The sequence below is a fragment of the Cydia strobilella genome, chromosome 10 (assembly GCF_947568885.1).
Source record: "Cydia strobilella chromosome 10, ilCydStro3.1, whole genome shotgun sequence".
Classification (NCBI taxonomy): Eukaryota; Metazoa; Arthropoda; class Insecta; order Lepidoptera; family Tortricidae; genus Cydia; species Cydia strobilella.
In genome coordinates, this window is record NC_086050.1 from 9,016,446 (window position 1) to 9,041,566 (window position 25,121).

At 37.6% G+C, this 25,121-nt stretch overlaps 1 protein-coding gene across 3 annotated transcripts in view; it reads left to right on the forward strand.

The window, feature by feature from the left end:
* The window catches only part of LOC134744557 (receptor expression-enhancing protein 1), a 49,597-nt gene that overhangs the window by 8,370 nt on the left and 16,106 nt on the right, over positions 1-25,121 (forward strand). For all 3 annotated transcript variants that reach the window (XM_063678393.1, XM_063678395.1, XM_063678394.1), the window contains exons 2-5: positions 10,116-10,188; positions 12,154-12,351; positions 14,274-14,387; positions 17,547-17,689. In XM_063678393.1, the coding sequence (XP_063534463.1) occupies positions 10,116-10,188; positions 12,154-12,351; positions 14,274-14,387; positions 17,547-17,689 (528 nt within the window). The remainder of the gene's footprint in view (positions 1-10,115; positions 10,189-12,153; positions 12,352-14,273; positions 14,388-17,546; positions 17,690-25,121) is intronic.

Sequence of the window (25,121 nt, forward strand, 5' to 3'; positions counted from 1 at the left end):
AAGAAATACCAAGAAAAATGCCTCCTGGTACAAATGGTTTTTGTAAAATTAGTTACCTACGTTTGTTATTGTTATCCAACTGTTATGTGCTACCATTAACACGCAAATTACATATACACTTCAACAAAACGAGGAAAAAATATTACTAATAGCCTTCAGACAATAATCGAATCTACATTCGTTTCTATTGTCTTTCAAAGCTCAAGCTACGATGAGTCACTTTGAACAAAGCCCTTGTCAGGACAGGACATAAATTATTCCATGCACTTTGAGGTAGTGCGCATCAACAAGTTATAGTCCTAATGGCTATAATTCACTTCATTACGTATAGCTAATATGAGTAGGTATACTATACTCATGTCCAGAATTAGGAAAAGTTAAATGCTGTCATTTTACTTTGTTTGAAAAAAAATTTTTTAATTTAGACATATTTATCGAAACATATGATCGAGAAGGCACGGAACCACGTTTATAAATACAAGCTAGCTAACTTTAATTAACTTTTTCTAAATCTGACTAGACGAGTTAATATAAGTATTCCAAAAGTGTTGAAGCTACAGATGCGAACTTACATGCTATTTTTATTGACTTCAAGAGGACAGCACACTGGGAAGTATGGCGGTCATTTTACGAAAACATAGTAAAATGATGCCCCCAAAACTGCATAGCTTTCTACTTTATCACCTGCTTATATATCATTAACAGCCAAGTCGTTTTCCTAACAAACTACTTTTTCTCATTCTTTGGTTTTATGGACCCAGTCTGCAATTTTTTTTGTAGTCAAAGTGTGTTATTTTAAAATCTCAATCTAAAAAGGAAATAGTTGCAGTATTTTCGATAGTTATCGTTTCTTTATTCTTGCCAGGTTTTCCAATCTTATTATCATAACCCTACAATGTAAACAAGTCGACGCACAAAGGCTAAACCGGATCGCGTGAGATGCGCTTTAAGATGCACAGCCCACCGGAGGTTCTTGACCTATATGCTATGCGGCCTACATCGTGGGGGGAGTTATATTTTCGTTACTAAAATATAGGAAACGTGCAAGAACTGTAGGGGGCAGCACAGGAGCACCCTGTTTATTGGCGCGAAATATATAAATATCTAGTTCAAGCTTCCAATGGAGGCCACAAGATGGCCGACTGGCAGTACAAGGCACAAGAAAACGTACGTGAACGCACTTGCTTTGGCGTGAAGTGTCAATATGTATAGGTTATATTTCCGATTAAGGCCACAAGATGGCAGACCCTCCAACGCGCACGGTCCCTATAGTAAGCTATTCCCGAGAATGAGTCAACGTAAGGAGTTAAATAAAATACAACATTTAAATACCTATGCAAGAACATCGCTCGCTACCAAAATGATTTTGTTTTCAAGATTGCAGTTAAATACCTATTTTACTGAAAGAGCCCGTGGAAACCGATGGAGCAGTTCTTTGTACCATTTTGTATTTTACGTCCCTATATTAGTTTCTCTCGTCAAGAAACTACGCGAATGTAGCGCCCAGCATTTTCCGTTCAGGAAGTGCTATTTTAGCATTTAGCAATAACTCGTATCGGCTCCCAAAATAGTTATTAGGTTAGGACAAGTAATAAAATATCGCAACGTGTAATTAAAAACATTAAAGATGGATTCTAAAAGTATTTCTCGCATGTCTATTAATGTGTAATACACCGGCTGTAAATGAAATCAATACATTAAACAGTTCATACTCGGACGCGTTTTACGCCTCATTTGGCAAGCAGTTTGCATCATCGCTTTATTTATCGCCTCTAATCCGTTAATTTTGAAACCTGTCTTTTGTTTTTTTTTTTTATTACAAACTGACCACGATTGACCATAGTTCTCACCAGATAGGAATGAAAGAACCAAATACGAAACTCACTCTTTCGTGTAGTCTATTGATCTAAGCCCTATTGCTTTAAAGATACTAACAGTCCAAAGTGAGTCCAGAAAAAGTGTAACGTACGGCATGCTTCATAGGCGCACGCACTTAAAAGACTGAAACCGCAAGAAATTAGACTGAAACCCCAAGAAATTAATCGCAGTGCGTTCTAAGCCTAAGAAGTTAATCTCATTGCACACGCGCGGAAACGTAACGTAATAAGGACAGACGGTTTGTAGAGTAGTAGTAATCACTTTATTGTACACAACACAGGTTTACAAAAAAATTACAGTAATTTACAGTATTTAACAGTAGTTTGTATTGTAAATTAAAACATATATAACACACACAGGGATCGAACAAAGAAGAATTGGAACGAAGGGCGCCGCTTCCGCGTTTATTTTTGTTCTAATTTTTCTGTTCCAAAGCGTTTTGCGTTTCTTTCTTGCATTACTTTGAACTTTCAGTAGATAATTAAGTGTACGATATTTTGATATTACATACAATACGTATTTAAGTTCTGATGAAATTCTTTCTTCGTCGATGATCTCGAGAACTAATAAAGAGAATATGATATCATTCGCGTGGGATTCACATATTTACGAGCTCACTTTCTTATTTAAAAATACTTGTTTCCATTATATCTAAAGTTTGTAGCTTCATATTCTTGTCTTGCAAGCCTGATACTTATCTACTTACTACAATTTTGTCTTAGTATTTGAATAGCATTTCGTTACAAAGCAAACTAGACTAGACTGCATTCTCTCCTTTGCATCAAACAGTCTGCAAACTTATATAAACAAATCTAGTGTTGACAATAGGACAATACATGATTATTACACCTATACCTATACACCCAATGTGCGCGCATCTGCCATGCAATTGTCTTGTTTATTTTTAACAAGACCAGTCTTATAAGATGCTTGTAGTGTTCCCTGGTTGCGAAGTAAGGGGCCTGACCTGATGTAGTGGGGGAGGTCATCTTCAATTGGTTTAACTGTAAATGCCGGCGACCAAACCGACCAATCATGCAAAAAAGCTGCCATTGCATTGCTTGTTTCCGGTTCTTTTAACGTAGATATCTATTAGATTAATTGTCTCTCCTTAGCTTTAGCATGCTAAGGAAAATACATAAAGTCAGAAGTGAACGCATAAGAAACAAAACGAAAATCACAGATGCACTAAAATATGCACTTAAAATAAAATGGCGATGGGCCGGCCATGTAGCAAGATACACAGATGAACGGTGGACAAAAGAAGCGACTCTATGGAAAGGTCCCGACGTAAAAAGAAAGGCAGGACGACCACGAAAGCGATGGAGCGACGACATAGTAGCCACGGCCGGTCTAAGATGGCTAAATAAGGCAAAAAACAGAGACGAGTGGAACAAATTGGAGGAGGCCTTTACCCAATAAAGTGGGGTTTCTATCAACTTTTAGTTTTAAATACATAAACATAAAAATAAGTAAAATAATTATACTAACCGAGTAAAATAAGTTTTAAAAAGTAAACATATATATATTAATTAAAATAAATTAACAATATCAAGTGTTACCAAGTTTGTAAGTAGTTGATAAGAAAATAAAAAGGCTTTTTATTATTATTATTATTATAATTGTCTCTCATAACCAAATCACTTGTGTATTTAATATCAAATTTTCATGCAAGTGTAGGTTTTGAAATGTTGCCAAAACACTGTTGATGTATAAATATTAGGTATTATTAAAATGTAAAGTCTAGACTATTGTGAGACTGAATTTTAGTAGTTATGTCCAGCATTATTAGCTTCTCGTTAAATTGTCACGGGTTCGTGCACTTTTTCAGTTGTTATTATTACCATTTTGTTTTTAATGAAGATTTTATAATCATCATTATACTTAATAGTATTGATCAAATCCAAATAGGAAACAAGGCAGACTAATAAACAATTGAAATAACTGACCATTATAATTGTGCATTCAAACATAACGTATTTGACGTCTAAAGCCACTAAGTAGAAGCTTTTCCAAGTAGCTATTGCGTGCTCTCGGCCATTAGACCTGTACCAATAACTTCTGAGGTTATAAGAATATTAATGTTGCTTATTTTTTATATATAGTTTCCAGACCATATACTAAACCTAAAAATAATATTTTGTGTCATCCTAGGTATTTGCTTAGGTAGAAATTTAGGTATTTCTTTTTTCAATCAGCATTCTGTAAAAAAAATATTCGAGACGAAATTCTTTGTTTCCCTGTAAAGGCAAAGTGGCTTCCGACGTACACACGCATTTTGTGTCATTTTCATCCACGGGTATAATGGCATTTAATAAATACCTAATATTGATCCTAAAACGCCTAAAAAAATATTAGAGTCGGTAAGTGAAGTGTTGTACTTTACAGAACATTGTTATATGTTATTCAAACAAATCTGTGTCAAATTCATCCACCGCTTTTATTTAAAAAAATTTTTTTTCTAATTAACACCCTGTATCTGCCTCAAAAAAAAATTCATGTTATTAAGTTTACGTCTACAATATTATAATACCACATTGAGACATCATTCATAATTTGGGTCATTTTGATCCACGGTTTTTTTACTATCTGGCAAAATAAAACTCAATTGAACAAGAAGGGCGTGCGCGGGGAAGGGTACCTACGCGGGTGGGGTGCTTATTATACTTGCCGCAATATCAGCTGGCGACTGAGATCTTAATACTATCTCCTTTACCCTTGTTAAGACCAACCAAGAGATGGCATTATGAGCTGTCTCGCCACTTAGTTTTGCGATACAGTGTATTTATTTCATTCGGAGGCATAATTACATTGTCTTATCAATCTTACCGTAGTAGGTATATAAATATAATTAAAAATAAACTGTAGGCTGCACTCCTCATACTGACCAACATTTGTGACGTTCCTAATGAAAAGGTACCACTTTCTCTGACAGGTTATTTGTATAAAGATATAATCAAATTTCGTCTTTATGGTAAACGACAAAGTGGTACCTACCTTTTGATTGAGAATGTCACAACAGCGACTTAAAAATTACTTTTGTTTCGATTTTTAGTAGACTTTTTAAGTTTATTTTAAGACGCAATTTATTGTGATTTTTGTTATGTTTAAGCGTGGCAAGCAACATTAATTACATTGATGATGATGTTCATTAAATACAATATTTTTTTATACTATACTGAACTGTCACCCTATACATGAGAATGAACAGCGCCCTCTTGACAATGATCATATATTACTGGTCAGGCTTTAATATGTGTCATAATTTAGTAAAGTCCCCTTTGTGGATTCTAAGTTTCCGAGTTACAGCAGTTTAGTGAAAGCGTTTTTTTTTAAATATAAATTAAGGGTTGAATAAAGAGGAAAGAAAATTTGATTATTTTTGCGCTACGACGCACGGTTTAGGAGATACAGCCCTATAAAGTTTTTTTATTGTTTTTTTCTTTTTTACATTGTGTTTTTTGTATATTACTTTGGGGTTTCATAAAGGGGAACGAAAATTTAATTATTTTTGCGCTACGACGCATGGTTTAGGAGATCAAGCCCTATAAAAAAACTCTTTTTTTTTTTGCGTTTTTTTTTGTATAAATTAATGGTTACATAAAGGGGACCGAAAAGTTGATTATTTTTGTGCTACGACGCACGGTTTAGGAGATACAGCCCTATATAGATTTTTTTCTTTTTCTTTTTTACGTTTCTAAATCTTAATTAAGGGCTTCTTAAGGGGAACGAAAATTTGATTATTTTTCGCTACCATGCACGGTTTAGGAGATACATCCCTAAAGTTTTTTTTGTTGTTTTTTTTTCTTTTTTTTGTCATTGCGTTTTTTGTTATTACTTTGGGGTTTCATAAAAGGGAACGAAAATTTTATTATTTTTGCGTTACGACGCACGGTTTAGGAGATACAGCCCTAAAATGATTTTTTTCTCGTTTTCTTTTTTGCGTTTTTAAATCTTAATTAGGGGCTTCTTAAAGGGGAACGGATATTGATTATTTTTGCGCTACGATGCACGGTTTAGGAGATACAGCCCTATAAAGTTTTTTTGTTATTATTTTTTTCTTTCTTTTTCTTGTGTTTTTGTATATTATTTAGGGGCTTCATAAAGGGGAACGAAAATTTTATTATTTTTGCGCTACGACGCATGGTTTAGGAGATACAGCCCTATAAAGATTTTTTTTTAAAATTTTGCGTATTTTTAAATATAAATTATGGGTTGCATAAAGGGGAACGAAAATTTTATTGTTTTTGCGGTACCACGCACGGTTTAGGAGATACAGCTCTATAAAGTTTTTTTTCCTGGTTTTTTTTTGTTTTTTTTTTAAAGTATTAATTACGGGTTTCTTAAAGGGGTTTTTTAAATTATTTTTGCGCTACGACGCATGGTTTAAGAGATACAGCCCTATAAAGATTTTTTTATTGTTTTTTTTTCTTTTTTACATTGTGTTTTTTGTATATTACTTTGGGGTTTCATAAAGGGGAACGAAAATTTTATTATTTTTGCGGTACCACGCACGGTTTAGGAGATACAGCTCTATAAAGTTTTTTTTCCTGGTTTTTTTTTGTTTTTTTTTTAAGTATTAATTACGGGTTTCTTAAAGGGGTTTTTTAAATTATTTTTGCGCTACGACGCATGGTTTAAGAGATACAGCCCTATGTTTTTTTTTTATTTTGCGTTTTTTTTTTTAATATAAATTATGGGTTGCATAAAGGGGAAAGAAAATTTTATTATTTTTGCGCTACGACGCATGGTTTAGGAGATACAGCCCTATAAAGATTTTTTTTTTAAATTTTGCGTTTTTTTTTAAATATAAATTATGGGTTGCATAAAGGGGAACGAAAATTTTATTGTTTTTGCGGTACCACGCACGGTTTAGGAGATACAGCTCTATAAAGTTTTTTTTCCTGGTTTTTTTTGTTTTTTTTTTTTAAGTATTAATTACGGGTTTCTTAAAGGGGTTTTTTTAAATTATTTTTGCGCTACGACGCATGGTTTAAGAGATACAGCCCTATAAAGTTTTTTTTTTAAATTTTGCGTTTTTATTTTAAATATAAATTATGGGTTGCATAAAGGGGAACGAAAATTTTATTATTTTTGCGCCACCACGCACGGTTTAGGAGATATTATATCTATATATATACTATATATAGCTATAATAGCTCTATAAAGTTTTTTCCTGGTTTTTTTTTAAGTTTTAATTAAGGGTTTCTTAAAGGGGAACGAAAATTTGATTATTTTTGTGCTACGATGCACGGTTTAGGAGATGCAGGCCTATAAAGATTTTTTTTGTTGTTTTTTTTTTCCATTGTGTTTTTTGTATATTATTTTGGGGTTCCGTAAAGGGGAACGAAAATTTTGTTCTTTTTGCGCTACCACGCACGGTTTAGGAGATATAGCTCTATAAAGATTTTTTCCTGTTTTTTTTTGTTTTTTTTTAAGTATTAATTAAGGGATCCTTAAAGGGGAACGAAAAATTGATTATTTTTGCGCTACGATGCACGATTTAGGATATGCAGCCCTATAAAGATTTTTTTTTTGTTTTTTTTTTTCATTGTGTTTTTTTGTATATTACTTTGGGGTTCCGTAAAGGGGAACGAAAATTTTATTATTTTTGCGCTACGACGCACGGTTTAGGAGATACAGCCCTAAAATGTTTTTTTTTCCACTTTCTTTTTTGCGTTTTTCAATCTTAATTAGGGGTTTCTTAAAGGGATTTTTTTTAATTATTTTTGCGCTACGATGCACGGTGTAGGAGATACAGCCCTATAAAGTTTTTTTGTTATTTTTTTTCTTTTTTTTCATTGTGTTTTTAGTATATTACTTTGGGGCTTCATAAAGGGGAACGAAATTTTTATTATTTTTGCGCCACCAAGCACGGTTTAGGAGATATTATATCTATATATATAGCAATAATAGCTCTATAAAGTTTTTTTCCTGGTTTTTTTTAAGTTTTAATTAAGGATTTCTTAAGGGGAACGAAAATTTGATTATTTTTGTGCTACGATGCACGGTTTAGGAGATGCAGCCCTATAAAGATTTTTTCCTCTTTTTTTTTCTTTTTTGCGTTTTTAAATCTTAATTAGGGGCTTCTTAAAGGGAAGCGAAAATTTGATTTTTTTTGCGCTACGATGCACGATATAGGAGATACAGCTAATACAGCCCTATAAAGATTTTGTTTCTTTTTTTTTTCATTGTATTTTTCATGTATTACTTTTGGGTTACATAAAGGGGAACGAAAATTTTATTATTTTTGCGCTACGACGCATGGTTTAGGAGATACAGTCCTATATATTTTTTTACAATGCATGTGCTCGAAAAGTGCGTTTCCTACGGAGCCATGTCGTGCGGAAAGTACTGCTTTTCCGCACTAGTGCTTTTTGTTTTCAATTTTTTTTTACAGTACATATGGTGCTACTTTCTCGCACTAGTGCGGAAAAAAGCACTTACCGTGCATATGTCGAAAGTTTAAAGGGCCATATGTACTGTAAAACGTACGATACACGTGCGAATAGGTAATTCGCAACTCGTGTCGATTTAAAACACTCCTTTTAATAATTAAACTTATTTGCCATGACATGTTTTTTTATTTACTCGCACAATGCATAGTAAAACATTGTATGATACACGTGCGTAAAGATGATTTCCGCACTTGTTGCATAAATAGCAATTTTTTTTATCAAAGAATGAAAGAAAGTCACGGTATTTATAACCAAATTTTACTTTAGTGGTACCTTTTCCCTATCACTGTCACAAATGTATGTAGCGTTCACGTAAACGCGATATTTTTAAGATTTCCCTGCGCAATGTTGCCAGCTCGCTCGCAAATCAAACATGTACTTACAGTTCTTTTGCATAATGGTGACATTGTACAATATCTATGAGATTTAAATAGGTAAAAGATAATTCGACGCATTCTTTGCTTGCTTGTTGCTTGTTGTTGTGTTGTTTGCGTAACTTCTTTGAATAAGTTGCGTTAATTTGGCGCACAGGCGAAGTAAACATGCGTTGCGTACGGCAAGGTCACGCCGCGGCCCCACCCTGCACGGCCTCCGTTGCCCATTCAGACCGCCCGCTAGCTTCGTTTGAACGCAAATAATATTTTTGTAATATTTGTTTATGCAGTGGATGCAAGTGACACAAATTCATACATCTTATTTATCCCGCATTTCAAATTAATAATATGTAAACTCTAATATCTTTAATATTCTTTTGTAACGGTGACAGCCTGTTACAACAAAATCATCAAATATCTTATGAAGCTATGCCTTAATAAGACACAAAATCATTTAATGGACCTATTTAAACGATTAAATTCGACCTAAGTAATTTTTTTTAACTCTAATTTTTTTTTGTGTCATTTAGAATATTATGACATAGTATCAGATTGCAGTGGACGTAATTGACACAAACTATGTTTTCACACTAAAAACACTATCCTAAATGCAACACAGTTACATGTTTTCTCTCGAATATTTTTTTCTCCAAGATAATTCAAAATAAAAAATAATTACCACAAAATAACAAATTACTAGAAAAGCAAATTATATATATGACACAAAACAAAATGTAAGATTTACATCTTAACAAAGTATTCATAAGCGAAAACAGAATTGACTTTAATATTTTTATAACCTAGGGGTCAAAATATAGCCAGCGGTACAGGTCTACATGTAGAACAAGCAGCATTCCAAATGCTGTTGATTCAGTTATTCCGCATCACGCCAATGATGGTACAAGAGATCTTCAACACTCAGTATCGATAAAACAACATGCTAGTGCGCATCAGTTTATACAACCATACGGGAACGCACTCGGACAGACGTAATCAATTAGTGCAGTTGTCGTGTATAGTACCAATGTCGCGGTTCGACCGTCTCCATGGAGGCAAGCGCGCGCGGTAACCGTGACGACCATCGCTTGCCGACGCTCAGCCTCGGACTGTCAAGCGTTAGACTCATTGTCAACAAGTTCGAGCAAGGCACCGCTCGTCTCGCTGCTGACACATTCAAAAACGGCCGTGAACTTGTTGCATACGACCCGAACGTCGTCGAAAGCGACGATGACTCCTCTCTCGGCCCGAGAGATCGAGTCCTTCGTCGATTCTTCGTGAACTTAGGCTTTGCTCTGAGCAAATGCGTACCTAGTGTGACGTTTGGAAACTTTACTATCCTTTCCCTAATCATCGGATTCCTCGCCCCAAGGATGATATCTTATCTGGTGCTGTATCCGTTTTGCAGATTGGTATTCGGGACCCTCTACCCGGCTTACGCTTCATATAAAGCTGTACGGACGAAGAACTTGAAAGAATACGTAAGTAAACCCTTTTTATTAAATAACTTTGACCACCACCACCACCAACTAGGGTGGAGTAATTGATACTACGTAGTACCAATAAATGCGCATTGAAAACAGTCGCGTACCTACGTTGAAACTAATAGCATTGTCACGGGTGTACGCTCTAGCTGTTAGCAATGCAACGCTTCGATTCCCGGCGTGTCCTTTACCTCCCTCATGCGGAAATTAACGCACCGTGTCGGTGCTATACCCTTTTTATTTACAAAAACAAAACAACTAGCAGTAATAGGTTCATTAATTAGCTACTTTTATGTTTGTTTGCTAATGTGAAGACTAAAGCGTATTGTTATCCGTTATGCTAATGCTAATGCTAACCGGCGTAGCATCAATTATGTATGTTAACACATATTAAACACTTACCAGTGACTTATTTGACTTTAAGATTTGAATGCAAAATAAATCGTTTTCGACACGGCCCATGTCAGGTAATAATGTAGATTAGTGCTAAATATTAAAGAACATTAAACAATGAGCGTTTATCTTCAAGGCTACAGTAATGACTAAGCATTTGTGGTTAAGGCATTCATCAAAACTTTCAAACGACCCACTAGTTTGAAGAATAGTGTCCATAAAAGACGTTTATACTGCCATCCTTATCGAGCCAATTCGGCGTGGGTGGTATCCGCTCCGTAAATGCTCTAAACCAAACGTAACGTCAACTCGATATTTGGTCAATTATATAAATCGTTAGAAAATAATGCCCATACAAACTATAATAAAGGCAAATAAACTGTTTAAGTGTATACTTAGTCGGCGCAAGTGTCAACTGCAAAAGCAGGTGACTACAATTGAAGACACATGTCGCGTTCTAGTTCCTTTAAGAGGCCGGTGTCGATTTTAGTCGCAAAAATGTAAAATTGATAAATTTAGTCCGTGAAATTGTACACCTTTTGTTACCTAATTGAAATAACAAGTACTGGTTTCTATTAGCACGTCTTCTTATCTTACCTTTTATCAGATCAATTTTTTGAAAACAGACTCACAAAATTAGTAATGTTTGCTTTTCTGATGGACGTTTAGGTAAACGCGCGTAAAGCACTGATTTTGTCGCTCTTATTTGTAAAATTCGTCAAGTTTGGACTGCTAAACATGGTAATTTTGTATTACACATATCCTGTACTTGACATTTATCAGACTACATTTTTATTATTATGACTTTGAAGTAGTGTAAATGAAAGTTAGACAAAATCAATTTTCTCCAGAAATTACTTCAAAACAAGTGACAATTTCTCTGAAAATCGACTTAATTTCAACGTAATTTTGATACTTAAACAATCTACAACATTTGCTGAAACTATTCTTATACATCAATTTGTATAATTTACCACCATGATTTTTTTATGAATTTTTAAAAACTGTCCCTTCTCTTCTTGCATTACCGGTGACGCACGCTCGCGACCTCATTATTAAAATGCAAGATGAGAAGACGTGCTAATAGAAATCAATACTTGTTATTTAGATATTACGCAACAAAACGTGTATAATTTCAACGACTAAATCCATCAATTTTACATTTTTGCTCCAAAATCGACTACGCCCTCTTAACGTGCCTCGCTGCCTCCCGAAGGCACATTTAGTACCGGTTTGACAAACAATGTTTTTACACCTGTATTTCTGTCAAGCTCTGATTCCGCAGGCAACTTTAGAAACAAGCGAAATTTACTTATCTCTGTGCGCCCATATTGATAACCCGAAAGTTCATTGTCCTAGCTGTATCACGTTTTGCGATTCAAAGTTTTAAGGGAACTCGGACTATCGTCTGAGCGAGTTGCACGTCTAGGCTTCTAACTACCTGTACCCGTTCCATGAGTCACTGACAGTGTCAATATCAACACTGACATATACGCCAGACACCATCTACGTAATTTACTTTCTAACTTCTTTCATAAGCATGGAAATAATAATGTAAATGTTTTCCAGGTAAAATGGATGATGTACTGGATAGTTTTCGCACTGTTCACGTGCACGGAGACTATCACGGACGTGTTCCTGTCGTGGTTCCCGTTCTACTACGAGGTGAAGATTGTACTCGTGCTGTGGCTCCTCTCGCCTGCTACCAAAGGCTCCTCCATTCTGTACAGGAAGTTTGTACACCCGGCGCTGTGCAGGCGAGAACAGGTACGTTTTATCAACTAATTTAAATATTACTGATTTAGGCGAGTTAGTACAATAAAACGTTATTTCAAACTTGCGAGAGTTTTTAATTGCTGATGAAAATAGAGGAAATTAGATACAAGTGTTACTTATTAGGGAAAAACGATTTCCATTTTTTTTTATTAGCATGGAGTTTTATGTCAGGCACTTAAGAGTAGTAAAATTATCATCAATAGGGAATATTGCGCGAAACTCTGCGAAGGAGGCGCCACCACCACAATCTGAGGGTCTATCGCGAAACAAGAAAATCGAAATTTCGTTATCTTACATCTCTGTCACTTGCATATTCGAGCAATAAAGAGGCAGATAGCGAATTTTCGGATTCGCGTTTCCCGGTAGATCCTCTGTAAGCAACCCGCCTTGCTGCATCAATGTCATATTTTATTATCTCAGAGATGTCAAAAACCTGTTAAAGGTACAGTATGTATAAGTTATTCTATGGTTTACTAAAAAGGCTAGTACTGCACTTTGGTGGCAGAACATCAATAATATCCCCTATGTAAAAAACCTCAAGCCCATGTTAACCAAAAAAACGTTGTAAACATACATAATTCGTTTGTAGATAATTCAGAAGGTTGATTAAAAGTCATTGTTTCGCATTGCTTAGTGTTAGTATTAACGTGTTAAATCCTTGACCGCTTTAATTTACAATATACGCTCTGAGCATTATAAATTATAATACGATGATATGATTGATTGCATGCTCCAGTACCGTTATACCTATACTATACCTACCGTAAACCGGAAACAATAATTAGAGAGATATTATAGACATTATACTTATACACAATCGTGTCATTTAATGGGAAAGCCCGACCAGAAATATATGATCATTGTCAAGAGGTCGCTGTTATTCTCATGTATGTGGTGGCAGTTCAGTTTAGTATGAAAAATTTAGTTCCAAAGAAATTCCGCAACATGGCGCGTGATCATATATTCCTGGTCAGGCTTTAAATGGTGTGCATATTCTATTTTTACTACAAACACTGACTTCTTTGTGGTCTTGTGTTAGTTTATACAATACAATACCTCTTTATTGCACAACTTCAGAATAAATGTACATGGAAACACAAATAATACATGAAGGCAGAGGTAAACAATAGCCGGCAAATGGTTATGTTTTGTGTTAGGGAAAAAAATATATACGAATGACCCAATTCTTATGGACCCAAAAAAAACCGTCTTTGAGGATAATTGTTTTTCGTTGATTTGTTGCATTTATAAATAAGGAAAGCTATGCGTATGTTACAATTTTTGATTTGTGAAAGTCCGCCATTTAATAGCTATCAGGAAACCTCATAATAAATTAATAAATACACATCAAAATTAAAAACCGTTTATACCTAATCCACAGGATCATATCAAATCTGGATCTTTTTATATTTATAATTGTTTATTTGAATAAGTATTGTAGGTATTAAACTAAAATAGATGACATATATTAAAGAAAAAGTGACGAAGCCCTCAAGTGGTCAAAATCAAACTACATATTTAATAAAATAATTTAATTTGTTCCCAAAGTTGTGTATAGATGGCAGCACCAGTCTCTCTCGCTATATCGTAATTCCGTAAGGAATTCGTATATGAGGTGCAAGCGCGTACTGCTTGCCCTTAGAGTGGGTCAAAGACGCCTAGTCTTAGTATGATGGCATATTGTCGAGAAATTGGGACTGGTTCTGCCGTGGCGGGGTTGTCAAGGGGTACAAGGCGTTAGCCCGGATTGCTAAAGACGCCGGTTCGAATCCGGCCTTCACCACTGGAGGGCTTCGTCACTTTTTCTTAAATATATGACATCTATTTCAGTTTATAATTTATATATAGTAGTGTGACTATTTAAAAAAAAAACGCAAATTAAAATATTTAATAAAATAATTTTATTTTTCCAGGAGATAGATGAATACATAGCAAAGGCCAAAGACCAGGGCTATCACACAGTGCTCAACTTGGGCACTAAGGGCGTGAACTACGCCACCACAGTTATTATGCAGACAGCCATTAAGGTGAGTTGACAACCCTATGCGATCATTACTTAGCTTGTAATATTTTTATGGCATGCTTCGAATCATGACTGCTTAAATAAGAACTGTTTTGAGCAATGTTAGGAGACATGCAGTCGATTCATCAGAATCTTGCGATGCCAAGTTTCCATTTGTGGGAGACATTTTTAATAATATTGGCTATGAATACGCAATATAGGTACTGTTACCGCCCAAGACATATTACTGAGCACACAAAACGGTAATGTTTTTGGACTTAAATATTAGTTATATCATAACAGGATGTTTCAAACTGTAAAGCCATTCATAGGCACTAAGCAGTCTTACACCGTAATTCTTATCAAATAAAAGAGTCGGTGTGAGTCAGATATGTAAGTTCATTCAAACAAATGACATCAGATAACTCAAACCAGTTTTCATTTAGGCCGACTTCTAAACAAGGGTTACGGTGGACTTTAACCCTTTAACTGCGTTGGCCATTTTACTAGCAGTCTGTTGTCATGTAGATGTCAATAAACTTAGACAACGAAACGGCATGTTTGATCACAACACGTAAATTGGTTTGTATTACAGGCACTCTAAAAATCTCGCTTTTGCTAAGTATGGTGCTAATCTATGCTTTCATGAACAGGTTGATATTGGCTTCTGAGTTTTTCTATGAAAACGGTATATTGTTTAAAACAATTTGCAGTTTATTTTGATATACATGTCAAGTAAACAAGATATGCGGCTTAACATAACCGCTTTCGTTTATTCAAATAATACACATACCTTCCTCGTTTTTTACAAATTTTAGTATTCGTTAAAATACCTGCCATTCGTAGCTAATTGTCTACCGTGTCTTAGGAATTTCGTACATCGACCAGCCACTCGCAATTACATGTTATTAGTGTTATTACCGACGGACACGCTTAACGCTAGTAACCAGGCACGATGTCAAAATGATTATATGCGAGCAAGAAGATTTTGTGAAATTATTTATATTTGGCGGCCGTGTTTAGTATGAAAGACTCGCAAGCCAATGCACTTCTATAGCACCAGTGCAAGCGAGCGCTAACAAAACTTGTTATCGAGCATGCCCAGTTTCACACTCACGTCGATGTCGTTTTACCACTTGTCGCTTAATTTAATTTCACCTTTTGTTTTAATTTTATTAACACGCTTTTTTTAATTCTCCCCCTCCCACCGTTCTATTCCGATATCCTTTCCATTGCTGCTTCACGCAGAACTTGAATTTGCCGAGTCCTGAGCAAGAGCGCAGAGCCCTGCCTAGTCGCGACGCTCCAGATGGCTACCAAGATACGTACGATGACCTCGACTACCGACCAGCCGGCGACCGAAATCTACCCGGCATCGTCGAGATAGTCGAACTCGACAACGACGATTTTCCCGGCGACGACGCTGATGCCAATGACCCCGATTTTGAGCCGCAATCCTCGGCGCGCAGCCGAGGTAATGTGGCCAGAAAACGCAAAACCGCAAAGGAAACTAGACCCAGAAGCAAGTCCAGGGGCCGAAGGACCAGAAGTCAGGCCGCCGTAGAAAAGGAAAACAAAGAAATACTTGTCGAATGATGTTCGCGGCTCAACTCAACTGTGATGTAGAACGATTTTAGGCTATGTTTAGGGTTATGTTAACTTTCGAGTGGATTGTAAAATTTGACGTAACATATCAAGTTTGCTTGTTTAGGAAGTTAATTTCTAATGCCCATTTGCAACCATATAAATACCAAAGTTTTCAAATGTCTTTATTTACGTATCACATTTGACCGAGAGATCTCGTATTCGATTTAGTTGTGAAATATGAAATTTCAATACTTGTTCCATATTGAACTGTCAAGTGTCCATGATCATCAGCACCTCAATTTTGTATTTGAGCTTTGTTGCCATTCTTATTTAAACTTGTCTACAGATTTTTTTCCTACCATATAATATTTATAATAAGCTGCTGAACGTATATTATTACACCAAACCGTTGCACCAAACCGTCTGTCACCGTTAAAGAGTTCGCTATTTTTTTTGTATGGGAAGTCTCATAGTTCACTGCTGAATGACATTAGTCAGTCCGTCAACTGTGGTTGGTGCAACCGGCTCTAAAAGTAAGCGATTTGATTTGGCATTTAAATCAGGTAACAGGGGCGATGGCGTCATACATCTAATCGTTGGGCAACCGGACTAACTTGACTTGGCTTGCCTTTTCTCTGTCAAGTACTATGAACAGTATGAACGCTCCGCCACTGTTAGGTACCTAGGCTATAACCGCGAGCATCGACAATCGAAGTTCCATCTATCTAAGACAGAAGTCTTTCGTTCCAATATGCAAGATTCACAGAGGAAAATAGAGGAAATTTTAATTTTTAATGTTCGCGGTGGCCCTCCTTCTCTACTATCGATTTTGTTACATTTAGTTACAATTCTCGGGCATGCTTTATTCAATACTTCTCGATAGTTTGAATCTAAAACCTCGCATTATGTCAATGTTAAGACGATTTTTACTTTTATACTTCATGAAGTTATTTTAAAGACAGGTTCATTGTTAGTTTATTGCGTAATGTAAACGCACATGTATCTTACATCATTTAGACTTGATTTGAGTGACTGAATTAGTTAAATTAAACTTAATTAATAATTAATTTGGCATATTTCATTTGTTGTTTGTTGTAATAGTTTAGTACGGTGGTTGCATGTGCTTTGCCAAAACCTTGTACTGTACAATACTGGTCATGAAAATGTAAGTATGGTTTTTATCCGTTTATTTAACTAAAGTCCATATGACAACTAGTTAGAATAGTTTGATGATTATTGATATAACATATTGTATACATACTTAAAGTAAAACTGTAATCTGTGTTTATTAAACCAACCCGGTTTAATATTATAATGTTATTTTTCCTGTGCATATTGGCTTTAGTTTACGTTTTACTATTGCCAACAAAAATTAGTTGGTTGGCAATTCTAAAAAAAATAATTTGACGCTTAACGCAAACAGCTGGATTTTATACTTGCAATACTAAGTGAAATATGTAACTCAAGTTCTGTTAAGAAATAAGTTAGTAATTTCTACCATTCTATCACGAGATTTTATAAAGCCAAATTTCTGAAAAGTTATAAAGCAAATTGTTATTATTGTATTATATTATATTTAACATACCAATCTCCACAGGGCGGAGGAGGTTTAGTGCAACAAATTCGCAAGAGCTACAGTCTGTCCGACTTGAGCGAGTGCGAGGTCCGCGACGAACGAGGGGCCGACGAGGCCGACGATGTCTTGGCCGAGCCGAGAATGATCCGCCGCGTTGTTAAGAGGTACAGATAATAGTACTAATTACTGAACTCCATGGTAAGCTTCACGAGGTGGAGGTTTAACGCAACAAATTCGCAAGACACGATGCGAGGTCCGCGACGAGTGAGGGGCCGACGAGGCCGACGATGTCTTGGTTGAGCTAATAAGAATGATCCGCCGGGTCGCTAAGAGGTACCTATACCTAATACCTGCACACAGATAGTACATAGATCGTACTTACTTTTTATAGTACAGCGGCCAGATGGCCTAAAACACCATTCGATGTGACTGGACAGTATACTACCGACAAGTGGTATCGTTGTGTTCGGTAGAGTCTACTGAGTACGACATAACAACTTGTCACTTTCTAAGAGTGTGGGGGGGGATAACTGTGACGTCACAAAATCGGCAGTACAAAGTTTTTAACTTTATACTATACCAAAATAAATACATACATTAGACCAGAAAATTATACTGTTATTCAACTTCATATACTTTTCTTATTTTTGGATATATCTGTTTAATTATTTTTATATAATATAGAGGATATTCACAGTTATTGTATATAAATTTTGGACTAATCCATTCAGCCCTTTTCAATTTAGAGCAGTTCAAAATCAACTCAGGATTGTGAAATTTTTGAGCGTTTTCTAATAATTTGTTAGACCAAGTAGTAAAAATGTTAGACTATGTTATATATTTGTAATCTACTCACAATGCCCTTTTGGTACCCCACATGGTATGTGTAAAAGAAAAAAGTTAAAAACTTTGTACTGCGGATTTTGTGACGTCACAGTTATCCCCCCCACACTCTTAGAAAGTGACAAGTTGTTATTTCGTACTCAGTAGACTCTACCGAACACAACGATACCACTTGTCGGTAGTATACTGTCCAGTCACATCGAATGGTGTTTTAGGCCATCTGGCCGCTGTACTATTAGGAGTACCTAACGAACCTCACAAGTTTAAGACAATCTCGTAAAAGCTACAGTCTGTCCAACTTGAGCCAGTGAAATCTATTTCACCAACCTTGACACCTGACCTGACAATGAAAATTTCCGGTATAAATCTGGATCGGTCAGAAACGATGTCAATGTAGTAATAGTAGAAGTAAATCACTCTATTGTACAAAAAAAATGTTTAACATGAAATTCATAAAAAATTTGGTACAAAGGCGGACTTATCCCTATAAGGGATCTCTTCCAGCTAACCTAGAGTTAATGAGTGGACAATGTCTAGGTAGTAGGTACCTAAATACTTGTTGTACCAACAATTGAATTGAATGACGACCGGTCTGGCCTAGTGGGTAGTTACCCTGCCTGTGAAGCCGATGGTCCTGGGTTCGAATCCCGGTAAGGGCATTTATTTGTGTGATGAGCACAGATATTTGTTCCCGAGTCATGGGTGTTATCTATGTATTTAAGTATTTATATATTATATATATCGTTGTCTGAGTACCCATAACACAAGCCTCCTTGGGCTTACCGTGGGACTTGGTCAATCTGTGTAAGAATGTCCTATAATATTTATTTATTTTATTTTATTTATTTAATTGTAAGTATACTTGATGAAACAGGGGCCAGGTCTGCGATTAACTACAGAGACTATACTTCCAATAATTAATTTCTAGTTAGCATTAAATTTTGATAGTGTAACTAGTCTGGTAAAATGAGAGCAGTCAATAATTTAGACTGGGTGGATATTATTTATTTTACTTTTATTTATTTTAAACTTTATTGCACAGTAAGAATATACAGTGACAAAAGGCGGACTTAATGCTACACGGCATTCTCTACCAGTTAACCTTTAGGCCAAACAGAGAAGCATAGTTGGTGCGGGGTATGTAAAGAACACTAAAACTAAATGCTTTAATAGACACAAATATAAATGTAATATGTAGATAAAATAAATATATACAACAATAAATATATAAATATTAATAAATATGTAGATATATATATGTACCTGCTACTAAATTTACTATGCAGTCACTTAATCGTGGGACTTTTCAAAAAGATACTTGCGCAGCTTGCGCTTGAACGTCAACTTAGTCTCGGCTTGTTGTATGCTGAGAAGCAAATCATTCCAGAGACGGGTGGCTTGCACGGTGAATGAATTGGTCGTAGCACTAGAGCGGTGGTGCGGAATAGCTAAAATAAGTTTACGAGCGGTGCGAAGTTCACATCCTGGTCGAGCTGTTACAAATTTAAATTTAAATCGCAAGTATTCTGGCGCCACTGGGTGAAAAAGAATGGAGAACAGGGTGCATACAATTTTTAGACTTCTGCGCTCACGAATGCGAAGCCAGTTGAGTTTTCGGCGAAAGGCGGATACGTGGTCATACTTGCGAAGGCCATAAATGAACCTAAAACAGTTGTTTAATACTCGGTCGAACTTGTGCAGTAATCCTTGCGTCACATTAGTGCAGCACACATCACAATAATCAATGACAGGTATTCAAGGCAGAACGACATTAGAGTCGGACCACACTAAGTGCTACGTCAAGTACAGCGTTCCTAGGGGATATGTATATGGATAGTCTTGCTTACTTTACTTTTTAACCCCCTTAAAAGTTGAATTTCTCAAAATCGCTTCTTATCTCTTGTACGCATTATTTATTTAATCTTTATTGCACAAAAGAAAACCTTACAGTACAAAAGGCGGACTTAATGCCATAAGGCATTCTCTACCAGTCAACCTTAAGGCTAAGCAGAGAAATTGTGGGCGGTGCTACAAATACAACAGCAAAAGTAAAATAAAAATAACATATAATCACATGTATACAAATATAATATACATATATACTATATATAATATATATATATAAATAACGACGAGGCTCATTATGAAAATAATAAAAATACACTAAGAAACTTTCTTTCCGCTAGCATAGAAAGCACGTAAGGATTTTTTGAACGCGAACTTATTTGGCGCATTTTTTATGTTAAAAGGAAGTCCGTTCCAAAGGCGCGCCACCTGCACAGTGAACGAATACCACATGAACCCGGTTCGGTGAAGAGGGATGGACAGAGACATATTGCCAGAAGAGCGAAGTTGGCGGTCGCGAGAAATGCCGTAGTATTGAAATAAGGATTTGAGGTACTCAGGAGAGTGTGGATCGTTAAGCACAGAAAAGAGAGTGGAAAGCAAGCGAATATTGCGACGTTGTCGAATTGGAAGCCAGCCAAGCTGAGAGCGAAAGGAAGAAACGTGATCATATTTGCGGAGGCAAAAAATGAAGCGAATGCAGTTATTCATCAGGCGATCCAATTTGTCGAGAAGCTCTTCGTTTAAGTCCGGATAACAAACATCACCATAATCAATAATGGGCAGTATAAGGGTGTTCATTAATGCAACTTTAGTTTTGATCGGTAAAAAGTGTTTCAGTTTGTTGAGAGAATGAACGATGAATGAATGATGATGTCCTCCCAGACGTATCCGTCGACGGCGACATCCTGACAAATTAAATAAAAAGGGTCTTAACTATTACGTGCGTGGGCGCGAGCATGGCTTGCAAATCCAAATTTAGTTTTGAAAATGCGACAACACAAAACACAGTAGAGCTGCCCAGATGCGTTGTATGTGTAATGGTAGGAGGGCTTGGGCCGAGTTTTTCGGAGCTGGCGTTTGGCGTCAAGATCTTCAAGTCGGGTGTGTTCAAAGTTATCAAGACCCGTATTGACAGCAGTTCGCCAGTCCGATCTCCGAGATGCAAGCTCCTGCCACGACTCGCATGATATGCCGATGGCCAAAAGGTGGCGTTTCAAGACATCCCTGTAGCGTAGGTACTGCCCACCAGCCTTGCGTTTACCTGAGGCTAGCTCAGAGTAAAATACTGCTTTAGGCAGTCTCGATGGTGCCATACGTACAAGGTGCCCACACCAACGCAATTGACCTTTTCATCATCATCATCATCATCATCATCATCATGTCAGCCGATAGACGTCCACTGCTGGACATAGGCCTCCCCCAAGGCTCGCCACTCCGACCGATCCTGTGCCGCTCGCAACCACCGAATTCCCGCGACCTTCACCAGGTCGTCGCTCCATCTCGTTGGAGGCCTACCGGCAGTTCGTCTTCCGGTACGCGGACGCCACTCCAGAACCTTCCAGCCCTACCGGCCATCAGTTCTGCGAGCAATGTGCCCCGCCCACCATTGACCTTTTATGAGTAGAGATTCCATACCCGGCATGCCCGTTCGACGAAGAACCTCCAAGTTTGGAACACGATTCTGCCACTTCAACCGCAGTATTGCTCGGAGACATCGCAGATGGAATGTGTCTAGACGTTTAATGTCTCCTTTGTATAAACACCATGTCTCCGAAGCATAGAGCAACAGAGGTAGAATAATTGCTCTATAGACGGCAAGCTTTGTGTGGAGGCTAAGATCGTGCGATTTCCAAACTCGTTGGTTCAGACCGCCAAAGGCTGCAGCAGCTTTGGCAATCCTAGACGAGATTTCAGACTCGAGACGATTGTCACTCCGCAATAGACTACCTAGATACCTAAACGTACCCACTTCGTCCAGTGCTTTGCACCTTATATAAGCAGTAGCATCGTTCGCAGATTTCCCTCTTGCAGGTTGTTTGACAATCTGAGTTTTCGATGCACTAATTACTAGGCCAAACTTGCGGCATGATTCGTCTAAGTTTTCCAGATAACTCTGTAGGACTTCCATGCTATCAGCCATAACATAAGACAGACATCGTCAGCGTATAGAATTTCTGTGACCGAGACACACTGTAATTTGCTCTTAGCCCTGAGACGTGAAAGGTCAAAAATACTTTTATCCGTGCGAAAGTTCACCGATATCTGGTTGTTACACTTTTGAAGTGCATCATTCATTACTGCAGAGAAATATATGGCAAATAGGGACGGAGCCATGACATAACCTTGTTTAACGCCGCTTGTGACTGGAAATTGATCTGTGAAGGCGCTTTCGTGACGTACGCGAGCAGTCATACCCTCGTGAGATTGGCGCACCAAGTTGTTGTTTGAGAGAATGAAGTGAGCCCATGACCTTACGGCTGATTTCAGTAATGTGCAGGATTCGGTGGTTTTCCAGGGTCCATTCAATGAAGACGTTTATTGTAACATGTAGAAAATTCGTTTATTACGAAAAGTGGCTTTATATAAGCTTAGATTTAAAATGTAACGAGTAACGTGTTTATCGTGCCGTATATCGAGGCGAATGAACGAGACAAGATGAGCGCGGAGGGGCGCAGCAGCAGTTGTCGTCGCAGCGCCGCTAGGTGTCGCTAGAAGGTGCGTGAACATGCCCCCGGCCTTGGGAGCACCATCTCCCAAAGTAGTCTTCATCCGTCTAGGTCTGCCGGCTCTGGTAGTAGCGGGCAGATCTTTGAAAAGCTGCGTCGTATTGTTCCTGTCGCCGTGAGAATGTCGGCGACACGGTTCACGCCATCGCTCCCAGGGTATAGACGCGTAACTCGGCGTAACCGCCATTTGAGAGGAGGCAGGTTATCGTCTTTGATTAGAACGACACTGTTTAACGCTATGTCGTCTTTCTGCGTCTTCCATTTGGTTCGCCGCTGGAGCTCCGCAACGTACTCCGTGGACCAACGCCGCCAGAAGTGTTAACGTAGGGCTTCGATCCTGGCGTAGCGAGACAGGCGGGAAGGCTGCACATCCGTCAGGTCCTCGCTAGCAGGGCAGGTCAACGGCCGACCAATTAGGAAATGGGCAGGCGTGAGTGGGGATAGATCAGTAGGATCTGTGGACAAGGGTGACATGGGCCTGGAATTCAGGATGGCAAACTAAACTTACCGCGGTCGATCGTAACTCGGGTAAATCTTCGATTGCCGTATTTTTGCTCGTATTGTCATGAATAAAATCCGATTTTGAGTCATGCAAAAATGATGGTCCGAACCACCATAAGTTACAATCTATTAAATTATCTAAAGTAACGCCTCTAGACAATAAATCACTAGGGTTGTCTTCGCTTCTCACATGCAACCATGTCGCATTACCGGTGAGATCGTTTATTTGCGTGACGCGATTTTGAACGAAAGGCTTCAACAAATGCGGAGACATACCTAACCACGAAATTACTATAGTCGAGTCACACCAGAAGTAAACTTTTGTGAACGCTAACCTTAAGGAATCGATTATTTTCTTGTAAAGTTTAGCAGCAACGAGCGCACCTGAAAGTTCAAGTTTCGGGGTAGTTAGAGATTTCAGGGGTGAGACTTTACTCTTAGCACAAAGTAATCTGACAGTTACATCTGACCCTTCATCATATGTCCGAATATAAGCGCACGCGCCGTAAGCATGCAACGATGCATCTGAGAAAATATGCAATTCCGTATGACCAGTGTGTACACCCCTTACATGACGCGGAATCCGTAAATCGTTTAAACGGCTCAATGTATTTATGAAATTATTCCACATTGATGTAATGTCTTCTGGGACAGGGGTGTCCCAATCGATACGACTCAACCATAATCTTTGCAGCAAAATTTTGGAAATTATTACTGCAGGAGAAAGTAGACCTAACGGATCGTAAATCTGTGAAATAATCGATAACATTATTCGTTTATTTAGGTACGACGAGTTAGGCAAGGGATCGATTTTTGTGGTATAATACAATTCATCGCGCGTATTATCCCAACCTACTCCGAAAGTTTTGTTCTGGGTGTGCTCACCAACAAAATGCTCCTTGGACTTGTCCTGCGTAACGTCACAATTAAAAGTCCATTTACGTAAAGGAAAGCATCCTGATTGCAGAACGTTATACGTTTTTTGACATATGTCAAGTAAATTTTGGAAATCATCATCTCCCGTAATTAAATCGTCTACGAATATATCTTGGTTGATAACGCGCGCGATGACGTCATCACCACATTCCGACGCTAACTGTCGTATACAACGTTGACTTAAATATGGCGCACTAGTTTGCCCATATGTAACCGTATTGTGTTCATAAACGTGTAATGGATCGGTAGGTTTTTCACGCCAGAGGATCATTTGCAAGGATCTCTGATCTGGTTGGATCAAAACCTGCCGAAACATTTTCTCCACGTCAGCACAAGCAACGTACTTGTATTGACGGAAACGCAACAAAATAGCAAATATATCGTTTTGAAGTGCTGGTCCCGGCAGCTGAATGCTATTCAACGATTTATTCGTGGTGGTGGGGGCTAATTTAGTGGTGACACTGTCCCTAAATACACCATGATGAGGATGAAAGTAATTGGGTGTACCATACTCGGTAACACGAGTCATGTGACCCATTTTTTCGTATTCTCGCATGAAATCACAATATAAACGTTTATACGTTGATTTGACGACAAAATGAGCGCGGAGGGGCGCAGCAGCAGTTGTCGTCGCAGCGCCGCTAGGTGTCGCTAGAAGGTGCGTGAACAAGTAACCTGTGCCCTCCAACTCAGGGTATTGTCAAAAAGAACACCCAAGTCTTTAACGCTCTGACTAAATCTT